The 17,750-nt window shown below is 36.0% G+C and overlaps 1 protein-coding gene across 6 annotated transcripts in view; it reads right to left on the bottom strand.

Moving 5' to 3' along the window:
* The window catches only part of LOC149808356 (EH domain-binding protein 1-like), a 205,686-nt gene that overhangs the window by 161,505 nt on the left and 26,431 nt on the right, over positions 1-17,750 (bottom strand). For all 6 annotated transcript variants that reach the window (XM_089976051.1, XM_089976077.1, XM_089976070.1 and 3 more), the window contains exons 2-5: positions 16,152-16,306; positions 13,921-13,978; positions 11,990-12,139; positions 555-736 (exon numbers count right to left, since the gene is read on the bottom strand). In XM_089976051.1, the coding sequence (XP_089832177.1) occupies positions 555-736; positions 11,990-12,139; positions 13,921-13,978; positions 16,152-16,252 (491 nt within the window). In that variant the 5' untranslated portion in view covers positions 16,253-16,306. The remainder of the gene's footprint in view (positions 1-554; positions 737-11,989; positions 12,140-13,920; positions 13,979-16,151; positions 16,307-17,750) is intronic.

The following is a 17,750-nucleotide window of genomic DNA, read 5'->3' as shown; positions in this document are numbered from 1 at the left end:
TTTTTAAATAAGATCTGTACACCTAGCTATTATTCTGAATGATGGCTCAACATATCTAGCAGTCCTTACAACAAATTGTAAGTACATTTTTGTTTTGCCTGAAGATCCCTTTACAGGCAATAAGGGAACAAGTGTCATCTAGAGATGACATATTTGACCATTATTTCCCAACTCATGTAAAGACTCCTCCTCAATGTACAAAAGGTCTTGCGCTCCAACTTTTCATAATACTTCAGGTAGTACCCTATCTTCTAGCACTATTAATTTATATACTCTTTATGTTACACTTTGTTCCAAAGAAAACATAATAAAATACTGAATATGAAAAGACACCTATATACAACTTGCATGATAGGTGCGCACCATATTTAGCTGAAATACCTTTAAAAGTTTGAAAGTTATGCTATGGAAAGAAAAATGTTTATAGACAGGACAAACAGACAGACAGTGTTATTTATACACCCCCCCCCCCCATACTACACACCATGGGATAAAAATATCATACAAGTGGCTACATAACGTCAATATAATTTTTTTCATATTGTGTGACTTACGTTGCCTTGCCTTCTCTTAGTAAAACACAGGACAGTGTTAGCTTAACAGAAGCAGACACTATTTTTTTTGTACATGGATTCAGTTTAAAATGAAGTTCATGCTGGGTTGGGACATCACTGGCATACTTCTTCATATTAATGGCAGCTGATGCTAGAGCCTTCCGTCTACCATTCTTTGATTGCTGAAGTGAAAAGATGTGGTGTAAACAGAATTGAAAAAGTTATTAAGTCAATAGCATCAACCAAAGTAAGATATATAAGCTCAAATGTCATTCTTAAAATTTAAATATTCAAGTCTAGAACTAGTTTCTACAAAACTACCATATAATATTTATAAGTCCAGTCCAACTACAAACTGAACAGACCCAGATCTGTTGTCCCATAATGCACCAGCAATACAGGGTTTATGACATTTGTTAGGAGTAATCAGTTGAACAAAATGTACTGAACTAGAACTGCTGGTGCATTACATGCTTGCAGATCATTTTATTTTGCCTGCAGCTGAACTTGATTTATAAGCAAATATATATGATATTTGGAGAAATAAATATCTGTGATTATGTGCCTCTGTCCAAGCATTAGAACTGATGTCTTTTCATCTGATGGGTATAAATTTTCATGATTTTGCACAATGGAAAAAAAGTGCTATATATACTCACAAGTAGATTCCAACTGCAAACTATGCAGACCTTGATCTGCTGGTGCATTATGTGAAAGTAGATCATGGTCTATGTTGTTTGCATTTGGATTTAACTTAAAGGAGAGAATACATTGTACTTGGCACTCTAATTTCTGGACTGGTAAAGAGGGTCCTATTATATCCAAACAAGTAAAAGTGAATTCACGGTACGTCCAAGATCTTAAAAAGTTAATCTAAATATGTCACACTCACTAATATTTAATGAATTCCACAACCATTTTTCTACTTGTTTCAAGTATTTTGGTTCAACAGAGGCAAACACCAAACCATTCCATGCCTTTTACTTTTGATTATTGTTACCTAACATCACTCATGGTAACTGAAATTCGAAGACTTATGTAGTAGAAACTTTAACAAGAATAATTTTTGGGAAGAAAGGTCATATTATCTTAGCTTAAATTAGCCTTCATGAAGGTTAGGGTTAGTCAAATAAATCAAACTCCCAAATATGTGTTGATACTTATGGGCCATTTTTGGGTATGATGTCACCTGTTTGTTAAAATGTACAATTTTGCTGCATGGAAATCTTTCCAGAACACATCTGCGTACAGTTTAGACACTTCTGATAAGTGTCTAAACTGTACGCAGGTGTTTGGTAGCAGTCACATCTAGTGTGAAATTAGAAATGGCCACAGGACAGAGTTGTGCTATTCCATGTGGATTTACAAGTCGTCAAACATAGGATTTGATCCAGAAATATTATGTCCATATCACCAAAAGAACCCTTCAACTGACAGGTAACTCAACAGGCACAAGAAATACTGGTAAGTGTATCAAATGTACAGCAATGTGTGGAGACAAAAGTGTCTGCAAATATTTGCATGTTTTAATTAATAGGTCAGATAAGCCCCTAAAACTTCAGTCAATATCATTACAGGTGTGATTCTGATTTATCATCCTAGGTTAGGGTCAACAGTAAATACCTAATTTGACCAAATTTAGAGCATTCAAAGTTCGTTTGTTAAGGGAGGCTTCAACTGAGAAGCAAGGTGAAATCTGAATGTGCTATGAAAAATGTCTACATCACCAACATACTCAAACACCATTTTGGTTCTTGAGTGAACCATTGACTAAATATAGAAAAAAGGTATTTCTCACTTAAAATGCACATTTTTGGTCTTCTGTATTTATTTCTGTGTGTATATGTATGGGATTTAATATACAATCATGGTTATACAGTGTTATTAAGGTCAAGCAAACCATGTAAAGGTGGAAATTGCTAAAAACACTTGGAAGATAAACCCTTCCAAATAACTGTAAATATGTAAAATATGAAAGGAACAAGGGTAATGTGATTGGCATATATGCCTGCCTCATGCTCAACAGTCCTCAAAGCAGGCACTAGTAGAGCATAGTTCACTCTGGAGATTACTTACCAATGGGTCTCAATGACCTGAACCCTTGGCCAAGGTATAAAGTCTTGAACCAAATTTCAGTGCAGAAACCACTGCTTTCTTATGAACATGACCTCTGACCTTTATAGCCAATAATCTGAGTTTTTTTTAAAAATTACCCTATCTATAAAATTGGTCAAGAAACTTACTCTAAAACAAACCATTATTCTACAAAACCCATTATTTATTCTTTTCATTTAAAGCACTGAGCAAAAATAGGAAAGAAAAAAAATTGTATACAAATCCATCATGAAAAAGCAACAGAAATAAATCATGTCAGTATCCCCCCCATTAAAAATTATCAAAGCTTTGACAGCATGAAAAGTCATCTACGAATAATCTTATTTTTCAGAGTAGAGTCAGCGAAATCACTTTGTCAAAGAATAAGGCAAGAAATAACTTGGGTTTTGCCTTAGAACAATTTGATCATTTTCATCATGCTGTGTACATTACCTAGGGTGGATAATTGTTTTTCTAGGTAAGCAACTAGCATGTATCTCGTCATAGATAGCCTGCGGCAAGACACTAAAAGCACGGGTATGCCCCAGTATTTTACCTTTACCAATACTCACTCTCCTGTAGATATAAGGCAAGTTTGTTTTCTAACTGACACACTGGTCTTTGGATCTTATCAAGGAGTGGACATTCTCCATTTTTGTTCTCCTGCCATAGGGGTAAGTGTTAACACTTGTATTTTATTTGACATGTGAAGCATATTCAGTTTTTAATGTCGTATCGTGAAATGAAGCCTTTACTACTATGCTGATTTGAAATGTTTTGAACTTTTGAATTGTTACAAATTGCTATTAGGGGTTTAAATCAGTAGCATGTATCTATTGAATTCTGTACCTGTTATTATGACTAGTTTGGTTTTATTGTAGCTGTCTGTACCTGTCTGTATGTATGTATACATATGTCTGTGTGCATGGTGGATCCATGAAGGGTGGGTGTGGTCAATACAAGTGGGCCAACCCAATTCAGGAGAACTGTGTGCTGTCTTTGCATATGTATGTGCAGGTATATCAGGCTGTCTGATTGGCTGTCTGTGTGTCTATGTGGATATGGAAGATGATGTAATCATCAAGGCCATACAAAAACGAAACCGCTAATTTGTAAACTTGTGCACATGTTGGATCCATGAAGGGTGTGTGCGGCCGATAAAACTGTGGGTCAACTCAAGAATTAGAATCACAACTATGAAAGATTCAATAACTTAGGTAAAGGCTCTGATACTGATGTAGGCAGCAATTAGTTTTTATAAACTATCAAATTCAGATGACTTAGTGATGTAGACGCAGAAGAAAAACTTGTAAATTTCAAGTATGAGAAATGGCAGCTACGGTTGGTCACATGGCCTCACTGACATGACGGTGAACGAGTTCTCTCAAGATTTTAAAGCACATAAAAAATTCTTCCATGAAAAATAATTACACAGCTATAACAATCAGACTTTACTTTGCGTATGGAGTTGAATAGGTAACAGGTCTTCTATTTATAGCGCACTGCACTTTGTAACTATGCTCTATGAGGTAAAGGGTTAACATCCCATTAAAACCCCAGATCTTACAGAGACATGATTTACTTTTAAAATCTGGAAAAAGTATTTTGTACTTTTGGCTACCTAATCGCTTTGATATTAAGGGTAGTGAAAGGGCATATACAGCAGTAAAAGCTGCTTTTGCAATCACTCGTTTCTCTATGGAAGATTAAATATTCTGACTACAAATATTTTATATTTTATTTTATACATCCTTTCTACTTGGCATAAAATATGTAATGAAACCCATCACTGGAAAGTGACATTCCTTATACATAACAAATCACACAGAAAAGGTGGTATTGTGTTCCTTGAGTACAGAACACATATACCTGACCCATGCATAGCTCGAGCAGGGTGAACCTCAGAGTGTATACCATGCCACAGTCCACTGATTAAAATTAGATCTCCATTGTCCTAAGTGAAGATCTGATAGCCAATGCTTATGGGTCATGTTCTGGTAACCTATGCTACTACCATAATTGCTAATTTTATCAGCCAGATCAAGTCTTGTATCTTCACCTTTGGAAGACTGATCAGTGTGGCTGAAGAGCATAATGATTTGATTCACTTTCAGATTACTGAAAGCTGCATTTCCATTGGGTAATTCAAAGGTCACCAGAACATGACCCCTAAGAGGTTGCTCACAGGTCTTCAAGTAGGACAGTGAAAGTCTGATTTAAATCAGACTGGCTGGGTGTATCACCTTCCACCCAGACAGTTGTTGTTGTAGGGTTTAACGCCATTTTTCAGCACATGATAGGCTATACATGGCGGCCAGTATTAATGGTGGAGGAAGAACTCGGGAAAACCCCAGAAAGAACCACTGACCCACGAGAAGCTACTGGCAAGCTCTCTCACATACCCACATTAGCCGAATCCGAGACTCGAACTTACGCAGACAGAGGTGAGATGGCAGTGATCCGTAACGAAGAGCGCTTTAGACCACTCGGCCACTTGGGGCCCCTCCACCCAGACAGACAAGATTTTGTGAAAAAAAAATGTAAAATCAGTTAAGAAGCTTTTGATGTGCAACATGAGAAATAATGTTGTACTTTTTCAAAGAATGCAGTGTGTGTATATATATATATATATATATATATATATATATATATATATATATATACATACATACATGTATACATACACATACACTGAGAGAATACAAATCATATAGCAAATAACAAGGGATCACATGTGACAGGGATTGATTATGACAAATGCAACAAACTGACAGCAATGGGTGCAAAACTAGTTTTTATTTTAGCCTAAGAGCTTAAGAGCTTTTGACTCTCATTGAGTCCTTGCCCAAGGCAACCACAGAGAGAAGACAAACAAAAAAACATAAAAATACATTGAAATGACACAAGTTTACTTAACTTTTTAATGTAATTAAAGCTTGACAATTTTACTTCACCTCGCTGACTTCAACTTAACTGATGATATTGTAAACTAGTTTGTATTGATCTACAAAGGAAGAGTTACAGAACAAGTTTCTACATGTTAAGTGGTGTAACCATAAATAATATCCCAGATGTTTTATTGTTTCTGAAATGCAAGCAATGACTACAGCAATAATATCACCAGGAAGAACTACAGAAAAACAGTAGTAAATACAGGTGATTGAGTGAGTAATGAGCAAAATGAATGAATTATTTAATTGAAAAAGTTGTCTGTAAACTGATGATGATTTTATGTGTGTGTGTAGTTGTCTTTCTTTAGTCTTCTTGATTTAAGCTGCTTGGTTTCAGTGTTTTAGGTGGCATATCCATTGAGATTCCTGTTGTTTCCTGGTTTGAAACTCAGGTTGAGATTGTGAGCAGTTGCAGTCTGTGTCATATCACTGAAAATATGGTCAGGAAAAGATTAGTGTTCTGCAACTTGACTTCTGTCCAGCATTTGGTCATCCACTCACATCTGTGAAGATTGATCCTTTTGTACAGCTTTTCAGTTTCTCCAACATACTGAAGGCTGCAAATCTTACATGTGATGAGATCAATTACATTCTCCATTTTGCACACTCAGTTTGGACCTTGCATGTTAAATTTTTCTCTCTACTGCTGTGTCACTGTGGTAGAAAATGTGCTAATCTCTATCATATATGTACCTTTTATTGCCAAGTATTTTGTCTTTACCATTTATTTTTGACCTTATGATTCAAGGATATTCCTTTCTGTCTCACCTTTATGGCTTTTTTGTTTACCGTATACAGAATTGTAACATCTTTAATTTTCATAAGGCAGAATTTATTATGCTATGATGTTTTTCATTCTCTGTTCTCTATTTTGTTTCTATACAGTAACTAGAATTCTCCACAAATTTCAGTTAACAGCCTTTGTGGGTGTCTCACACTTAGTTTAAGGAAGAAGCTTATCTATATTGGATCAAAACAACAAAGGTGAGGGTCACCGTCTGAAAGAAGAAAAATGGTTTCTGCACACAAATATTCATTTTACATCATAGACCTGGATGAAACTTTGGGAATGGCTTGCACTTGGGATAAGGAAGATGCTTATAAATTTTATGTCAAAGATCAAGGTCTAGTTCATAAAAATTTCTGTTCTTGCCCATGTACCTTGGCCAAAGTTTGTGGATGACTTACATGTTGGGTAAGTAACAGGCCTGTTGATTCTGAGGTTAAAAGATCAAACCTACTGTGAGTGAAAGCAGACGAATAGTTTCTACACAATATTTTCTTTTCTTGCCTGTGTACCTTCATCAAAGTTTGTGGATGGCTTAAACACTGAGTAAGAATGAAACCTGTTGATTGTGGGATCAAAATATCAAAGATTAAGGTCACTGTGACTGAAAGGAGAAAAATGGTTTCCTCACAATAACAAATTCAACATCACAGACCTGCACTAAACATTGTTGTGGATGACATGCACTTGGGGTAAGAGAAAAGTCTATTGATTTTTGGTAGAAAGATCTCAGTCAATGTGACAGAGAGAAAAAAAATGGTTTATGTATGGAAAAAATAACCTGTAGCAAACTTTGTGAATGGCTTGAATTTGGGGTACAAACAAATGATAAATAGCTGGGGACAGAAGGTCATGGACACTGATTGAAAGAAGAAAAATGTTTTTTTTCTCTCACCAAAGTGTGTGTATACCTTTCATAATGGATACACAAGAAGCCTCATGATTTTAAGGTAGAAAGATTCAAGTCACTGACTGAAAGATGGTTTTTGTATAATAACTTCTAGTTCTAGACCAAATACCTTGACCAGAGTTTGTGCCTGTCTTGCACTTAAGGTATGGAAAAGGCCTGTTGATTTGGAGGTCAAGAGTGAATATTACTGTACTACAGCTACAGCAAATAATATTATCAATAATTCTGATTTAATGAGTGTGAACACAAATGTATCCATGCTCCATTAAGGTCCACAACTAGCATATTTGTCATCAAGTTCTAGTTTTAGTTCAAGAACAGATAAATGCATAATGATCAGCACAAATTGAGAAGAAAAAAAACACACCAGCAATGTCAAATGCCATAAAAAGATAATAGATGGCAATATACACCGTACAAGCACAAAGGTGAATCAAATAACAATAACTAAAGAAGTATAATAAATCATTCAAAAAGCAGTTTTGGATGACATGCCAAAAGGAACATCCAAATTTAAGCTAGCAACTTACAACATCTACGCATTATTTAAACAATAGTTAATTACAAACTGAAGACGTTATAGTAAATTATTCCAGCTTGTTTCCAAATTTTATCTAACAAAGTTATCTGACTTGTAAGGGATTTACAGAAATAGCATCCTGCTTTGCATTCATCTTTGCAATCACATAACCATTTATTGTCTCACTGAGAACTATCTCTTAAGAGGAATATTCCTTAGATGAGGCTACAATTCATTTGTTTTTATAACCATTTAATTTTTATCTGACCGCATCTCAATACCTGTCAGATCAGACATCTTCTACAGTATTTATATTACCACCTGGTGATGATACCATTGGATCATCTCAACTGAAGTCTGTTTTTGTGTGCTTTCAGCATAGGGCATAGTCTTTTATGGATAGAAGATGAAGACAGAGCTCTTGGAAACAACATGTTTATTTTCAAGTGAGCCAGATGGTATATATCAAACAGCAACTCTTAGCATTATTCAAGAAAGGTATGATGAGAACCAGTTTGTTGTGTTAGAGATAAATATTGTAACATTTTAATTTGGATAGTAACACAATATCAACTAAGTCAAAATCTGTCTGAACTCCATAATACACCTGTTACATTCAATCCACCTATTTACTGCAGCCAACAGTCTGTGATTTATGTAATGGTTTTTTTAGCATGAATGCCTCTTCAAAAACCTAATTATTCTTTGTGAAAGAGTGAAAACATGTTGAAGTACATATATCTGCCGAGCTGAGGAAGACAAGTTGTGTGATCTCATCGATGGTGGATGCACATGTGGCTCCAGAGTCCAAATTCTTATGCACACAGGCAGTTGCAGGTGGGGCATGGGACACCGGTGGTTGGGATACAGCTCTGCGATGTTTCTAACAAGCTGCAGCAAGATGATGGCAGCAGTCAACCTCGAAGGTGGAACAGGCTTTTCTGGTCAGGGCTCGCCAGTGGCTTCTGTCTGAAGAAGCGAGCTCGAGCTGGTGGGGTTGAAGGTCTGTCCATTTGATGCGCGTCTTGAGATTGTCTTTGTACCTCATGTGTGGGCGGCCTTGGTTTCAGTTGCTCTGGAATAGGTCACCAAAGAACATCTGCTTTGGGATTCTGTTTTAATCCATGTGGATGACATGGCCAGTCCAACGAAGCTGTGCCCGGATTAGTTTGGCTTTTATGCTTGTTGTGTTGGTTCTATCAAGGACTTCCTGGTTGGTGATTTGGTCCTACCACTTGATCCGCATGATGGATCTCAGGAAGCACTGGTGGAATTGTTCCAACTGACTGATATGCCTTTGGTAGACAGTCCATGTTTCACAGCCATACAAGAGAGACGTGAGGACAACTGCATTGTACACCTTCATCTTTGTTGACAGGTGTATGTCCTTGGTCCTTGTGCTGCAAGACATTGGTTCGTAGTCGTCTGAGTGCTTGACTGGCTTTTTTAATCCTCGCAGTGATTTCTTTGTCCAGGGAGCCATCACTGGATATTGTGCTGCCAAGGTATTTGAAACTGTCCACATTCTTCAGCTGCATGTCACCAATGGTGATGTAGGGTTGTGAAGGGACAGTGTTTGGGGCAGGCTGGAAGAGGACTTCTGCCTTTCCTAGGCTAATTGTGAGTCCAAACAGGTTGAAGGCTTCAGAGAACCTGTTCACAATTGCCTGTAGGTCAGTCTCTTCATGGGCCATGAGGGCACAGTCATCTGCAAAGAGTGCTTCAGTGACGAGTCTTTCTAGCATCCTGGATTTTGCAGCTAGGCAATGGAGCTCAAACACTGATCCATCCAGGTGATATCTAATGTTGATACCAAGGTCAAGGTCACAGATTGTTTGGAGCAGTACCTGTGCGAATAAGTGGTTGAAGAGTACCGGAGCGAACACACAGCCCTGTTTGACACAGTTAGATATGGGGAATTTTTCTGAGGGTTCACTGTCTGAGAGAATCTCTCCAGTCATGTCATTGTGGTAAACTTCTGAGGACAATCAAGCTTCTTGAGTACAACCCACAGTGCGTCTCTGTTGACTGTATCGAAAGCCTTTGTCAGGCTCATGAAGACAGCATACAGATTCATGTTCTGCTCAAGGCACTTCTCTTGGACTTGTCTCACTGCAAAGATCATGTCAACGGTGCTGCGGTCTAGGTGAAAACCACTGAGACTCGGGGAGGTTATCTTCTGACACTGCTGCAATAAGCCTGTCTGCTGTGCAACATAAGATGTATACACATACTTAATTGGCAATCAGTTCTCAAAGATTTTAGTTAAGGTAGGCAAGATAAAATTCTGCCTAAGATTTCCAGGGTGAAACTTAGAGCCATTTTTTTGTGAACTGGGGTCACTATCACTTGTTTAAAATTTTGGGGAAAATGCTTTAATTTTAATTCTGTGATTAATGAGGTGAGTTAAAGACTGAGGCATAACAGGTACAGTAACTTTTCAGATTTTTAGACATACTTCATCAAGCATGATGTGATGCAGGCATTTAGATATCATTCTGAAATATCACTTTATTTATGAAGCTCTGAATATTGCACATTTAATAAAACTAACAATATTTTTGATGATCATAACCTACACGAAATAGTATTTTTCAGCTTTATTTATGAAGCTCTGAATATTGCACATTTAATAAAACTAACAATATTTTTGATGATCATAACCTACATGAAATAGTATTTTTCAGCTTTGTAAACCGCTGCATACCCTGCCCAACCCCCTTTAATTTTCCAACTTCCTATGACCTATGTTGAAAAACACTGTTTTATATAGACCGAAATGACCCTTATTGTATCCTCCCCTTGCAAAATGTAATGAGCAAAAACTCACAAAATATTATACATTAAGCTGAGTCAGTATTTTGTAACAATATAGGATTGAATGATCAAGGCTGGGTATTTACTGATGAGTAAATTTTTGCTAACCACTCAAAAAGTAAATAAAGTCCAAAAGAATGGTTAACTTTGTGAGTGGTTAGGTAAAATGTACTCATCGACAAATACCCAACCATGAGCATTTAATCCTTGTAATTCCAATTTACTTCCTTTCTATCATCAGATTTCATCAACAAAACATTCACTTTTGGCTAGATCAAAGTCTTCTTCCATTAGCCTCTTAAATGCGATAGAACACATAGCCTGATCTTTGCTAGTGAAGAGTCACTGATTCTTTATACAGTAATATAGAGTAGAGTTTCAGAGCAGGTCATGCCAGTGATATATTATGATTATTATTTTAATATATAAAAAAATTGATTTACGCTGTTTAAACCAGGTTATTCCTTTTTACCTAACAGTACTCTTGCTATTCCTTTTTATCTAACATTACTCTTGCCTATGGCATGTGTCGTTATAGCATTTTGATCTTTCTAAAGCAAAATCATGTCTATTTTTAGTGAGATCCTTGCTCAACAAATGATCCTGACCTTTAATAACAGCCAGAAAAGCATTATCAAAGCAAAATGCAATAATTTCTCAAGACTGGCTTGGAAAGCATGTCATATGCTTTCTTTGGCAAAAAGAGCGAGTGCTGAAATGCAGAAATGACTGTGCTCTTACACTGTTTTAATTTCTACTGGACGATTTTAATCAGGGTGTTGCCCCTTTCAGTCAGAAAGCACAAAGGTGGCTGGGTGGGGCTTGTTGCTTTTATTATTATGGTGTAAGACATTGGTAGAGATAACGCTTCACATGAATTACCTGAAACTTGGAACCAAAAGTAGTGTGCATAATTTACCGATATATAAACAATTCTTGATCAGTATCACATTACTGTTTATAACCAATCAGACTGAAGAAACTTTGGTAGAGCCATAACAATTGGAATTATTGATGAAGATGCTTTGAAAAGCACAACAGAGAGACAGTTCTAGTGTGCAATATAACTTCACCTCAAGATACATTAACATGGCAATTTTAGAACAGAAGAAAAGTCAATGGAATGAATAATATAGCCATTATTTAAAAAATATTAAATGGGCATTTGAATGTTGGTCACAGCAACCCAATGAAATGTTCAACAGACATTCATTTCAAGATACACCTACACTGCCATACTGGTTAAATGGGGTACTGAAATAAAGCCTGGTGTTTAGGAAAAGATATAGAAAGGGAATCCCATATATTACCTACTTGAATATGTGGAGGTATAATAAAATGTTCTGGCAAACTTACATCTTCGACAATGAAACACCAGTCCTTGTCTTCATACTCTGCATGCTTATGGTCACGGAACAATGTAACCTGAATCTCCACATTTTCCGGTACTGTCCATGACACCAAACCAACATAGGGGTTTCTGATGGTTGGCTCCCAAGTGTGAAGCTGTGGAGAAAGGATATATCAATACTTGTGTCAGAGTTAGTACATCTGGGGTGCAGAAGTTTTGTCAAAATCATGTTGTCCACAGACAAGTAAATTAAAAAGTTAACTTGTCTATACAAAAGACCCACCTGTCCATATTTTCATAATTAACAAGAATAGTGGAAGACGTGACTAAGAAAATGTTTGCTTTTACTAAGCTGCACCATTTAAATCCATACAGTGTGGCTCTGTGATATGTAAAATATACTGGATATTTTAACTTGTCTTTTTGGGAGGCTTTTATGGTAAGGGTCTACAAATCTAACATGAATACAGTTTTGGTCTATAACTGCTGAATCAGTACAAGACTCTGAAAGGAAGAATACGAATTTAGTTCTGGATATTTTATCCTTCACATTTTTCAGTAGGATGTCAGGTATACTGTTGAAGAAATCAATGCATGCAATTATGTTAATGTGATCAAATCCAAGTTCAACTCCATTTTTGATTTGAACCTCACAATGAAATTTGTGGTCTGAAAAAAGTTTCTCAGCTTTGCTTGGACATATGCTTTATTAAACAACTTCTTGTAATGCTCAGTTTGGCTCACAATGTATTTATTGATCAAGCTGTCTTAATCATCCACAACTTCTTTTTTTCTCAGATCTGGCCATTTCATTATCAAATTTGAACTGACATGCTTTCCACTTTTATGTTTGTTAAAGTGTGTCTTTCCATGTCATAACCTGTCCTGCAAACAATCACTGGTTTTGTCTGCAGTTTATGTATATTTCAGTTCATTCCACACAGCATTGTGAACTTTATCCCATTGTAACTCAGTAAATTTTCAGGATAGTGTCATTCAATGTAGCTAAAAGTAGCAAATTCATTTTAAAAACTTTCATATGAAACGAATTAGGTACTTTTAGCTAATTTAATGATGCTAATGTGCAAATTTACTGAGTTAAGATAGGTTAAATTTCTGATGCTGTGTGGAACAAACTATACAAAATGCAATTGTTTCATCTTCAATGGCCCTAAGCCAAAGACGCTTCTGTAGCTAAGAATATCTGAACTCCTATTGTCTTTTTTTATCGTATTCCCTGTCTCTGTCAAACCTAGTTTTAGCCTATTTTGCTGACGTTTTATTCAATTTTTCATCATTTGGCCCAAGCTTTATAAGAAATGATGATCCATCCAGATGCATTCTGGGGAATAGTGCGTAATGGTTTCAAGGAGTCCAGAGATTGGTTAAAAACAACAGATTGCTTGGAGAAGCCCTACCCTCCAGCCAAAGAAATTCATTCTGATGTAAACATCAAAAGATAATGCCTAAACCAGTACTGTCTGCTTCCACTGGTTGTATCTATAGAAGCTGTGGCTGGTTTCAGTCCTAATCGATAAATGTCAGCATTCACTATACAAATAGAAAAAGCACCCGTATGGTACTCAATGGTAACTATGAATGGCACTTGTGTAAAAATTGCTCAGACAAAATGGGAACCACTGCCCATTCAAGTTACAAGCCACAATGTACTTATCAACAGATAAGTAACCTTTCAAAAGCTGCTTTTCCATAAGAACAAATTTCTGACTCCTAAAATAAGGACAATTAATTTCTGTACTCCTGTATATATCTTTCTCTTTCCAAATCACTTAATTATTTGTAGATAAGAGCCTTGTGGTCAATGAGTTGCAAGGACTCCAGTCCATCTCTAACCTATTCTTCAGAAACAGCTCATACACTTGTATTCTTGTAAATTAGGATCAGATTCAGATTAAAGAAGAGAGCTAAAACTCACCTGTGTCGACTTTCTTCTGTTCCTCCTTGTCCAAACAACACAAATCTTGTTAGGCTGCCTACAGCAATAAAATGTACGAAATATCAGACCAATACAAATTGCTACAAGAGTCAGATGGATGATATTTATCAGCATACAATACATTTCTATCAGAAAGAAGGTTTATTTATTGCTACACGTATGTTATAAAACCAAATAAGATCAAGTGCAGACTTATCATCATAAATCTGTTACATTTTTCACAGTCCCGGTTATGTGAAGACAAGAAAAACAATAAACAACTTGGAGTCACTGATGAAATGGCGACAGAGTAAAATGAATTTTCGGTCACAACGGCCTCTTATTATAATTTATAGAAAAAAACATTCAAAAAGAATCCTGTATGTTCAATACATATGCATTTAGGTGTCATTTATATTACACAAAAAAAGCATCTTACATGGAGCATAGTATTTAACAGTGCCAACTACAACCTAGCAACTAATTAACAGCAGCAGCTTGATAAGTGTGCAAATTAATAAATGATTATGGGCTACCTTTGATTTTATTGGCCTGCCCATATATACCAGAGGAATCAGATTCTGTCACTAATTTATTCACATATGATAAAACTCTTTGTAAAACTGGAACTGACACTGTTCCCATTCACACAAATATGTGCATGAATCATGCATTAACAGCACCTGGCAAGTAAAGAAAATTGGCCTGATACCATCAGTTCATGTGCATAAATTGAAGCCTGGTACACACATTAAATAAAGTCTAAGAATTGTATTTGCAGATGGGGATCAATAATACTCAATTTATACCACTTTCTCAGTGATAGCAAAGAAAACCTGATAAAACATAACTGATATCTGCAATTTTTATGAAACCCTCTTACTGGCCATGAAGATCAGACTCGCTTTATGTCTTGGTTGTACTACAGTATACTTCCAGTGCAAAGAACAGATTCATACAGAAACATGGAGATAAATTTTAAAGTGGTATATGGGATTCTTGGCCTACAAATTAATCCTTAGGGTCATTTTTATTAAGTAAACAAGAATCCATCCAAAGAACTGATGCTCTATTGTCCAAAAAGAATTTTCAGAAATTTGAGATAAGACCGTTTCTTCCTTCTCTCTGCTGAATGTTAAAGCCATCTCCAATATTCATGAATGATAACAAGATTTTTAAGATGGACACCATGGCAGCCATACTAGATGTTAAGCTCAGCACCATTAGGACCAACTAGACATAAAAAGTAGAAAGTCTATTTCAATATATCCATCCATTAAGCAGAAGCCATGGTAACAAGATTTTCAAGATAGAGACAACCACATGGTGGCCATACTGGATGTCAGATTAGCACAATTTTTATTTAGGACCAACTAGACACCATCAGAAGTCGTAGTGAAAACCCTATGCTGATATCACTTTCCATTTAGGAGTAGTAGTGATAACAATGTTCTTAACATGGTTGCCATGGCGGTTATATTGAGATCAGATCAGCATCATTTTCATTTAAAACAGACGTCTTAAGAAATCTTTTGGTGAAAATTTCATGTCAACATGACCTTCCATTTACAAGGAGAAGCAATAACAAGACTTTACTGTGGTGATCATGCAAGAGGTAAGATTGACACCATTTTCATTCAGGAATAACTTAACATTAAAAGACGTCCACAGTGAAATAACCATGCATAACATATGATGAATATCAAACAAGATCTTTAAGATGGCTAACTAGATGTCCACAATGGGATGTCTGTGAGGCACCATTTTCATTTAGGACCAACATGAACTTCAAATGATTATAGTGTAAAGTTTCTTGGTAATCCACCAAGTAATTTATTTGGCATAGTGATGGCAAGCTTTGCTAACAGATGGATGGACAACAGACAATCCCATAAGCTCTGTGGCTCTGTCTACTAAAAACGATGTTTCTTTAGCACTGCACTCACCAATGATGACTTCACTTTTCCACATTAAAAAATTTGCAATGATGGAACAAAGTTTTGTTTGAAATTTGTAAGGTATTACGGTATTAAATGAGTGTCAGGTAGACTGTAACTGTAACAGATAAATACTTTCAAAGACATGAGGTGGGGTATGATTCATCATGGACCAAAGGAAGACTAAGAATGTTACTTCTTAACTATTTTGGTAGAAATGCTATCAGCTATGAGAAATACTTCTTTTTTCTTTGTAAATATCAGCTGATGGCATCATGGGCATGAAAAACTCACCATTTCTTAGAACTCTCTACTATCAGTTCCTGATATGAGGCAGTGAACTGGAACTTGGAGGCAGACTTGCCCACACGTTGCAGTCTCTTCCACACACTCATGATCAGAGTGCTTCTTCACAAACAATCTGTACATATGTGAGATCAGATCATGATCTGAAAGAAGAAAAAAGAATACAACATATACCCTATCTGCTGGTGTATAAGGCAACCCTACCTGCAACTGAAAACGGCATATAATCTGATCTTCCACCACACAACAGATTAAGATCTATGCTCTTTGTTCTCTTTATGATACTAAACAAGCTGTTCAGATACTGATCTATCAATGCTATTTGCAGTTAGTGGTGTATTACAGACAGATAATTATAATGACTTCCATAGCAAAGGCTCAAGGATATTTTCCTAAATTTCTTTTTTTTTTTACACTGAGAAGTGTTATATTATTTGTACTAGAAAAGGTGGATTAATCCAAACTTCCCAAACCTCTTTTAAGCCCACAGTCTCATTTATCAGTAAAAAATTATATTTAAAGTACTGGCCATACCTCGTGCCTTGGTAAAGGCTTTCACTTCTAATAGCTTTTAAAAATTATTCCCATTCACGGCACGGTTATTAAAGTGCTTTTTGGATAAACACAAGTCTGTTAAATGAGGTTAATGTGATTTTTCTCCCATCCTTAAAATGGGGCCCAGATTCCTAAATGCTGCACAATTTGAAAATAATTTGCCAATGGAAACAGGGCACATATTCAGGCCAAAATAGACATTACTAAATCTTCTGGACTAGTCTGAAATTGAATATGTGCCATTAGTACTGTAGTTCAAAATCTGTTTGAAAGGTCACTGATTTAAATCTATTATCAAATCTAGGGGGAATTTCATTCCTTTGAAACATGTGTAGAAACTTTCAGACCAGAAAATGAGGAACTGACACTTCCATATACTTTAATGGAATGATATTGCCATCAGAGATTCATGTTCTGCATAAGATAGAATTTTAACCATTTCTAGATATTTGGGCATGTCCATTAACTATCTTAAATTCCAAAGAAAATGCAAATATCATTTGCCCCCCACCCTTCACACCACAGTCAAATCTGCCTTTAAAAATAATCATACAAAGTTTATATATGCATTACTTTAAAAGCAGATGTTTATCATTCACTTATAAAAATTTGTGCACAATTATAAACATGAAATGAAACTGTCAGACAATACCAAAATGTAAATGCATATAATTATTCAAGTGAAAAGAATTTTGTATTTGTCAGGACTCAAGATGGTCAATACTGAGTGACCAACAATGTGGTTAATGTATAGTAATTGTGACAAATACTCTTTTCATATGATAATGCTGTACTTCTGAGGATGCATATTCATATCCAGTTTGATTGTACAGGAAACTCACCTAAATATCCAAAGTTGTATATAATCACCAAAGAGTAAAAAGTATTTCACTGTGACCTAAATATTATATTGTGATGCAGCACTCCTCAGGATGCATGCTACTTTGCATGTATCAAGTATCTTGAGTGTACAAGCAGCAGTGTGAAAAAAATGCACCTAAACATGAGAGGTGTACATAATTGCTGGATCAA

Source organism: Sinohyriopsis cumingii, chromosome 1, assembly GCF_028554795.1.
Source record: "Sinohyriopsis cumingii isolate HCF-2022 chromosome 1, ASM2855479v2, whole genome shotgun sequence".
NCBI classification, from domain to species: Eukaryota; Metazoa; Mollusca; class Bivalvia; order Unionida; family Unionidae; genus Sinohyriopsis; species Sinohyriopsis cumingii.
Note: the sequence above shows the minus strand (reverse complement) of the source record. Positions and strands in the feature narration are given on the sequence as shown.